At 38.1% G+C, this 9,309-nt stretch overlaps 1 protein-coding gene across 3 annotated transcripts in view; it reads left to right on the top strand.

Annotated features, from left to right (window-relative positions):
* NEMF (nuclear export mediator factor) overlaps positions 1–9,309 on the top strand; it is a 79,341-nt gene that overhangs the window by 68,134 nt on the left and 1,898 nt on the right. For 2 of the 3 annotated variants that reach the window (XM_084884999.1, XM_084885001.1), the window contains exons 27-32: positions 5,516–5,593; positions 5,746–5,943; positions 7,663–7,698; positions 8,695–8,795; positions 8,891–8,934; positions 9,015–9,094. In XM_084884999.1, the coding sequence (XP_084741125.1) occupies positions 5,516–5,593; positions 5,746–5,943; positions 7,663–7,698; positions 8,695–8,795; positions 8,891–8,934; positions 9,015–9,094 (537 nt within the window). The remainder of the gene's footprint in view (positions 1–5,515; positions 5,594–5,745; positions 5,944–7,662; positions 7,699–8,694; positions 8,796–8,890; positions 8,935–9,014; positions 9,095–9,309) is intronic. The other variant, XM_084885000.1, reaches the window with a different exon arrangement.

Raw genomic sequence — 9,309 nt, forward strand, 5'->3', positions numbered from 1 at the left:
AATAAAGAGGGGGGATATGCTAATTGACCCTCACACCATTGCAAAGATGGCGGTGCCCACAGCCACAGGGTGGCAGGCAGCTCTGTGTGCTGCTTCTGGAGTCCCCAGGGCCACCTGAGGCGCAGGTAGCCAGGGCCCACCGACGCTTTTGTTGCCAGCAACATCACCTTCCCTGACCACTGGGTGGCCTCCTGCCCCAGGGGCTCCCAAATTGTGAGAGGGGCCAGGGCGAGCTGAGGGACCCCCCTCCATTGCATGAATTTTCATGCACCAGGCCTATAGTTTTTAATAATGATTAATTAAATTTTAATGAATGCTTTTCTGCATGTATTATTTTTACTCCCTTAATCAGTTAATGTGGTAAATTACTTGAAAATATCTATTAAATTGCCCTCTAATTTCTTATACTGTCTTTGTGTGTTTTTTGTATGGTTATGCCAGTTTCGTAAATTAAGTTTCGGTCTTTTTCCTCTTTTCTGCTCTCTAGAACTTATATAAAATGGAGGTTGTTTGTTGCTTGAAATTTAATAATATTCACTTATAAAACTGCCTTATAATTAGGGCTTTGAAGATAGGGCTGTGTTTTTTAAGTACTAATTCAATTTCTTTATTAATAATAGGTCCATGCAGGTTTCCTGTTTTTTCCAGTTGGTTTTCCTAAGTTATATTTTCCAAGAAACTGTTCTTTTATCAGGTTTTCCATTTCTTGGTTCAATTTACCCTGTTTCGCCGAAAATAAGACAGTGTCTTATATTAATTTTTGCTCCCAAAGATGCGCTAGGTCTTATTTTCAGGGGATGTCTTATTTTTCCATGAATAAAATAAGGTACACATTTATTGTTAAATGAAAATAAAGGAAATTTATTACCTGTATACAGTACGGTAGTACGGTAGTTGTCAACACAAACCAGACAAACTGTGAATCCTACGGTATCAAGAATTTACTCATTTATTCAATGACAGTCATGTCATCATCTTCTGGAACATCATCATAACAATCCAATTCCTGAATTTCCTGGTGAATTTCTTGTGACTCCATTTCTTTCAGAATCAGTGGACCAAATCTCTCATGTTTAGCCTAGGGGGGGCCTTATTTTCGGGGGGATGCCTTATATTTCACTCAGAAGGAAACCTGTAAGGTCTTATTTTCAGAGGATGTCTTATTTTCGGGGAAACACGGTATTAGTCATATTATTCATTTTATTCTCAACATTGTTTTTCTGTCTTTTATTTTATTTATTCTAATATATTTTTATTGATTTCAGAGAGAAAGGGAGAAGGAAAGAGAGAGAAACATCAGTGACGAGAGAGAATCATTGATTAGCTGCTTCCTATACACCCCACACTGGGGATCTAGTTCACAATTTGAGCATGTGGCCATGACCTCCTGCTTCATAGTGATGCTCAACCACTGAGCCACAATGGCTGGACTATTCTCAAGATCTTTTTGAAGTATAATCCTATCTAATAAAAGAGTAATATATAGATTGACCATCACTCCAACACACAATAGCTGCCCCATGTGGACACAAGATGGCTGCCACAAGATGGCTAGCAGGGGAGGGCAGTTGGGAGGCAACAGGCCTGCAAGGAAGAGCAGTTGGAGGCAATCAACCCTACAGGTCAGGGCAGTTAGGAGTGACCAGGCCGGCAGAGGAGGGAAGTTGGGGGCAAATAGGCTGGCAGGGGAGCAGTTAGACATCAATCAGGTTGACAGGGGAGTGGTTAAGGAGTGATCAGGCTGGCAGGCAGAAGCAGTTAGGGACAATCAGGAAGGCAGGCAGGCAAGAAGTTGGGAGCCAGCAGTCCTGGATTGTGAGAAGGATGTCAGACTGCCAGTTTAGGCCTGATCCCACCAGGATCGGGTCTAAACGCGCAGTTGGACATCCCTTGAGGGCTCCCAGATTGGAGAGGATGCAGCTAGGCCGAGTGACACCCCCCCCTCTTCCGCTCCCCCCCCCATGGCCCCATGCACAAATTTTGTGCTCTGGGCCTCTAGTGTACATATAATAAAATGCACAACTCACGTGCAACCACTGTGGAGAATTGTATGGAGTTTCCTCAAAAAACTGAAAATGGAACTCCTATTTGATCCAGTAATCCCACTCCTAGGAATATATCCCAAGAAACTAGAAACACCAATCAAAAAGGATTTATGTACCCCTATGTTCATAGCAGCACAATTCACCATAGCTAGGATTGGGAACAGCCTATGTGCCTGTCAGCAGATGATTGGATCAAAAAACTTTGGTATATCTACACAATGGAATATTATGCTGCCATAAAAAAGAAGAGATTCTTATCATTTGCAGCAACCTGGATGGAATTGGAGAACATTATGCTGAGTGAAATAAGCCAGTCAATGAAAGAAAAACACCACATGATCTCATTCATTTATGGATAATAAGGAACATTATAAACTGATGAACAACAAGAAAGATACAGAGACAGTAAAGAAACAAACAGACTGTCAAATTACAGTGGGGAGAGTAGGGAGATATGGAGGAGATAAGAGATCAACCGAAGGACTTGTATGAATGCATATAAGCATAACCAATTGTTGCAAAACTCTGGGGAGGGCGGGTATGTATGGGAGTAGGGGGGGGGGGGGCAATGGTTAGATATGTACACATATAATACCTTAATAAAAAAATGAAAAAATAAAAATAAAAAACGGTCAGTCTCAGGAAAAAAAAATAATAAACTGATGAACCAAAAGATACAGAGACAGTAAAGCAACAGACAGACTGTCACAGTGGGGAGGGGAGGGGCGGGAGATATGGGGGAGATAAGAGATCAACTGAAGGACTTATATGCATGCATATAACATAACCAATGGATGCAAAACACTGGGGAGGGAGGGCATGTATGGGAGTGGGGCGGGGGGGAGATTGGTAAGGTATGTCCACATATAATACCTTAATAAAAAATGGAAAAAAAATGTACAACTCTTTTTTTTTTTAATTGATTTTTTATAGAGAGGAAGAGAAAGAGATAGAGAGTTAGAAACATCGATGAGAGAGATTCACCAATCAGCTGCCTCTTGCACACCCCCTACTGGGGATGTGCCCGCAACCAAGATACATGCCCTTGACCGGAATCGAACCTGGGACCTTTCAGTCTGCAGGCCGACACTCTATCCACTGAGCCAAACCGGTTTCAACACAACTCACTCTTGAGTTTTTTTAAATAGCATCCATTCCAAAAAGTACTTCTTTAAAAATGTTTTTACTGATTCTTTTTTTTTCTTTTCTTTTCTTTTTCTTTTTTTAGATCGGGAGAGGGATAGAAAAATAGAAATATCTTTGATCAGCTGCTTCCTGCATGCCCCCTACTGGGGACCTAGCCCACAACTCGAGCATGTGCCCTGAATGGGAATTGAACCAGTAACCTTCATTTACTTGAGTTGATGCTCAACCATTGAGCCACACCGGCTGGGCCAAAAACATTATTCTTAATCAGTATAGATTATTTTGCCTGTTTTTGAACTTAATATTTTAAAAAATCTTGTTATATACTCTTTGGTCCAGCATGTTTCACTCAACATTGTATGTCATGTATGTTGCATATAAAAGAAATTTATAGGCATTGCTTATCAGCATTCCATTGTATGGCTGCCACAATGTCTCTATCTACAGTATTTCATAGACATTTGTATCTATGTCATTTAGATCCACAAGTATGCATTTCTGTTGTGTTGTAGTAAGGAGGAGTATTGCTAAGTAGTATTATACATGTTGTTTGGCTTTAGTAGCTAATACTCTTTCCAGAGTACATGTACCATTTTCCCAGTAAGCACTGTGCCAGAATTCCAGTTGCTTTCCAGTTGCTTCATATTCTCACTAACTTTTGGTATTGTCAGGCTATTTTTTGGTCATTTAAGTGTAGATATACTGAAATCTTACTTTTGCTTTAATTTGCACGTCCCTGATGACTAATGATATTGAGTACTTTGAGTTCTTTGAAATACTGAATACGTCTTTTATTGATTTATTACAAATACTTTTCACATTTAAAAAAAATGCTTTAATCCTCACCCAATGACATATTCTTCATTTTAGAGAGAGAAAAAGGCAGAGGGAGAGGAAGAGAGAGAAACATTGATGTTAAAAACATCCACCAGTTGCCTCCCATATGTACCCTGAACAGGAATCAAACCCACACCCTGGGTATGTGCCCTGACCAGAAATGAAACCCTAATCCTTCAGTGCACAGGATGATGCTCTAGCCAACTGAGCCACACCAAGCAGGGCACAATACTTTTCACATTTTGAGACTTGATTTCTCCCCCACTTTTATAGTAGTGTTTTTTGATGAGCAGCATTTGTTAATTTTAGTGAGTCTGACTTATCAGTCTTTTATGTGTGTATGTGTCCTGTTTAAAGAAACATTTAAAAATTAGGAATTTGGCCGAAACCGGTTTGGCTCAGTGGTAGAGCGTTGGTCTGCGGACTGAAAGGTTTGATTCCGGTCAAGAGCATGTACCTGGGTTGCGGGCACATCCCCAGTAGGGGGTGTGCAGGAGGCGGCTGGTCGATGTTTCTCTCTCATCGACGTTTCTGGCTATCTCTCTCCCTTCCTCTCTGTAAAAAAATCAATAAAATATATATTAGGAATTTGTTGTTTGAGCCTTAGTTAAGTCTAATCAAGACAAAAATCTCTGAAGATGATGCCTAGATAGAAGTCTGTAGTTTTAAAAAGCACTCAGATGATTTGGATATGTAGCTTGAGTAAAGATTTCACTAGTTCCATTGATGAAATTCAGTCTTAAGAGCTTTGATAGCCGAAACCAGTTTGGCTCAGTGGATACAGCGTCGGTCTGTGAAGTGAAAGGTCCCGGATTCAATTCCGGTCAAGGGCATGTACAATGGTTGCAGGTACATCCCCGGTAGGGGGTGTGCAGGAGGCAGCTGGTCGATGTTTCTCTCTCATCGATGTTTTAGCTCTCTATCCCTTTCCCTTCCTCTCTGTAAAAAATCAATAAAATATATATATATATATTTTTAAAAGAGCTTTGATAGTAACTACCCAGCCTATCTGTGCTGCCTTGTTTCCTATTCCTCCTCTATATGTACTAGTATATCCTGACTCCAACCTAATGCAATGACTTGCTATATGTCTTGTCTTTACCTTATAATCTTGCTTTTCCTATTTTCTCATATACTATAAAATGTATTTCCTTTAAGACTTTCAAGTTTTGCTTTATTCTCCCCTCCGTTCTTGCTCAAGCTCAAAGAAATGTGTTTCTCAAAATTATCTTAGAAATAATTTATATGTACCTCTACTATATTTAGAATATGTTGCATTAATTTATTCATACTTTTATATGTATCTTCTTTTTCCACCAGATGGTAAATTCCTTGAAGGGTGAGGACTATAATTTATCTATCTTTAGAATGATTACTTGCTCAATAAGCATTTTTGACAGAGAACTAAAGAAGCAATTTTTCTTTACCAACATTTCTCATGTTTTTTACTGATGAATTTTTCCAACAAAAATCTTTTGATTTTGTAGAGTAAAATGAAAAAAATGAAGGAAAAATACAAGGACCAAGATGAAGAAGACCGTGAACTCATTATGAAATTGCTAGGGGTAAGTAATATCTAAAAATACTTTCTTCCTTTGCTTTGCAAGGGCATCTAGACCCTTGCCAATTATATATGCTGGACATACAATAATACCCTTTTGTTAAAATAGTGACAATATTGAAAATACTGACATTTTCTTTCCCCTATGAATTGAAGTCTGCAGGTTCAAATAAAGAAGAAAAAGGGAAGAAGGGGAAGAAAGGAAAAATGAAGGATGAACCAGTGAAGAAACAGCCCCAGAAACCTAGCAGTGGACTACGGGTCTCAGACAGCATAAAGAAAGAAACTCCATCCTTTGAGGTTATAGCTCATGAGTTACAAGACTTGGCTGTAGATGATCCACAAGATGACAAGGTAAGGTTACCATACAAATGTGGGCTTTTGCTTCTTACTTAGGGTGACCAATCATTCTTAGGGTTCTCAGGACATGGGACTTACCAGTGCTAAAACCAGGACAAGTAATAGCCCTATTCTTGATGGAAAGTCACCCTAGAAATAAACCTGTAAGACTAAAATTCCAGTACATAAACATATAAAAATCATGGTGTTCATAGTTGATAAAGTTTATCACAAGCCTTTAAAAATAATCAGTTTTCTGGAACAGGCTTCATTTGATTCTGGTGGAAACTCACTAAATAATTGGGACTGTTGTTGAATAGAAAGTAAATTTGCACTTCTCGGGGGTTTTCTACAGGAATAGATGCTGTGTTATCCTACGTAACGTCGTAAGTGGCTATACAATTCAAAGTGCCAAATGCCCTTATTTCAAAACCAGTGTGAAGTTAACCTTTTTTTCAGTTAAGATGGTTGCATGGTTATTCTATCAAATGGGTACAAGGCTAGCCCTAAGTATATCTTTTTACATGAATATATACATCTTGAAATTCTGAGCAAAGGACTTTGTAAAAAAATTTTATTCAGCCTGTATTTTCATTTATAGCAGTTAAAGCTTTGGTTTTAACTGTGTGTTCCATGAGTGCAGGTAATGCTCATGGAGATTCTAAATGTGTTGCTATTTTCCCGTTGTTTACTAATGTTAAAATTCATTTCAGTCCTCAAATGTTTACAGTTCTAATTCTGTAAACCTTAGACTTACCAGTATTCATTAAAGGTGTTAATTTTAAATGTTCTTTCATGGACATATTATGTCCAGATAGGTTTTTAATGTAAGCAAAAATTAAGCTTACCTTACTGTGTGAAAATTTATCCTAAAATTGTTTAACAGAGACTAAAGTATAAAAGTTGTTTATCAAAATGCTATTTTCTTTTTCCTTGGCAAATTTATCAAGCTTAGTTATTTGTCATTTCTATTTATTTTTTTTATTTACAAGTTTTTATTGATTTTTAGAGATAGAGGTAGGGGGAGAGAGTCATCATTATGAGAGAATAACATCGATTGGCTGCCTCCTGCATACTCTGTACTAAGGATTGAATCTGAAACTTGGGTATGTGCCCTGACCGGGAATTGAGCCAGCAACCCTTTGGTACACAGGATAATGCCCAACCGAGCCACACTGGCCAGGGCTATTTGTCATTTAAATTGTCCTTATAACATTCACCGCTTTAGCATATACTCTATGGCAGAGATTTTCAACTGGTGTGCCACAAGAATTTTTAAAACATGTAATACCTGACTATTTAGTCAGGAGCACTGACCTCTTTTCCCTTGGATTAATAAAAGAAGAAGAAAAAAAGACAACAGCCAGCACAATAGCTATCCCAGAGTGAATAAATCAAAAGTATACTTATTTTGTTGGTCAGATCAGCAATATATATTTTTTTGGATGTGCCACAGAACCTTAGTAATTAACTTTATGTGTGCCATGAGATGAAAATCACTGCTCTATGGGAAAGTCCTTTTTTCAAACCTCAAAGAACAATCCTTTTTCTCTTTGAATGGCATTGCTTTTTGAATTATTAGACACAAATTAATTCAGTCAGAGTCTTGGGAAATGGAAGAACAGAAAAATTAGATGTGGCAGTCTTGTTAAATCACTATTTCTTTCTCATAGTTTTTCATGGTGTGGAAATTCGGTTTAAGTTATAGCTGACTTTAAATTTTTATATTTGGAGCAGGAAGAGCAAGATCTGGATCAACAGGGAAACGAGGTATGATTTTGTCGGGATCCCGCCCTATCACAACATTCTGACTGCACGTCAGCTCCCAGAACATTTGACACAATTAAAACTGAAAAGGCTACGACAAGGCTCTAGTCAGACACTCTGGGTTTGAATCCCAACTTTGCTGTATATAATTGCAAACTTGGAAACATAATCTTTGTGCCTGTTCCATCATCAGAAGAATGGGGAGGATAATTGTCCCTACTAGGAGAGAGCTGTTTTGAGAAGCTGTTAATAAGGTATCATATGTAAAACATTTAGAAGAGCTCATGGCACATAGTACCAAGCATTTTGTCTCTACATTTACTCATATTAAAAAAATATGGGCAGTCTTATAGGCAGCCACCAAATGGGAAACTCTAAGCCTTAAGAGTTCTTAGGAAAAGGTCAGAGAGAAGGTCAGCCCTGAAATTTCCCACTTCGGCACTTGGAATACTTGGGGATGGACAATCCTGTTGTAGCTGTCCCATCCTTGGTCTTTACACTACCCCTCCACCCCCAACACACACACTCACACACATACCTCTCCCCCATTTGTGACCACCAGAAATGTCTCCAGACATTTTCCAGTGTGTTCTGGGAGCAAAACCCCCTGGTTGAGAACTACTGGTCTAGCCAAAGTATCAGTCCCATTTCCATGCAATGGGTTTAAATCCATTTGTGGTCATTGTCATGTTTCATTTTAACCCATAGTAGTTTTCCACAACTCAAGTAACACCCAGCAAGTTTTTTTTTCTCCCTCTCTTAAATGGATTATGAGTGCTGTTTTGAAAATAATTGTTCTAATTTCTCATTATGCTGGGAAAAATGATAAGTAGTCAAGAATATATATTTAAACACCAATTGGTCTTAAGCTCTTCAGAGCTATAAAGTAGAGCTTACGACTATCAGAAAAGGATAAAAATACTACTATTTTGACAGGTTTTAGAATTTTTCTTTTTTAGAACTGATGTGAATTACTTTAATAATTGTTTTCCCTTTTAGGAAAATCTGTTTGACTCTTTGACGGGGCAGCCACATACTGAAGATGTACTACTGTTTGCCATTCCAATATGTGCCCCTTACACCACCATGACAAACTATAAGTAAGTCATCACCATTTACCTAAAGCAGCTGTCAACAGTGATTTATAAGTTGTTTGTAATATCTGTTTATTAACATATACAATTCCTCTTTAAAGATACAAAGTGAAACTTACTCCTGGAGTTCAGAAAAAGGGAAAAGGTATTTAAAACTTTTTTGAATTGTCATTTTAAATATTTCTTGACTGAACAGAACTATATTCTTCTAATTTCTACTTACAGCTGCAAAAACAGCCTTGCATAGTTTCATGCATTCCAAAGAAGCAACAGCAAGAGAAAAAGACTTATTCCGCAGTGTAAAGGTAAGTTATTCCCCCTGAACTTTCTGAAGATTGCAGAACATTCTGAAAATGTCAGCAGTTACTTGCTGTTTTTTTGTTCTTTATTTAGTAAATGCAAGTTGAAGCTACTGTTTTGGCAGAAAATGCTTCCTAGAAGCATTCTCAAATAAGTAGAATCACTTCACATAAAAATTTTAGAAGTGCCTTTCTTTTGATAGCACAGGATATATAAATCG

The sequence above is a fragment of the Pipistrellus hanaki genome (assembly GCF_964339955.1).
Source record: "Pipistrellus hanaki genome assembly, chromosome: 1".
NCBI lineage: Eukaryota > Metazoa > Chordata > Mammalia > Chiroptera > Vespertilionidae > Pipistrellus > Pipistrellus hanaki.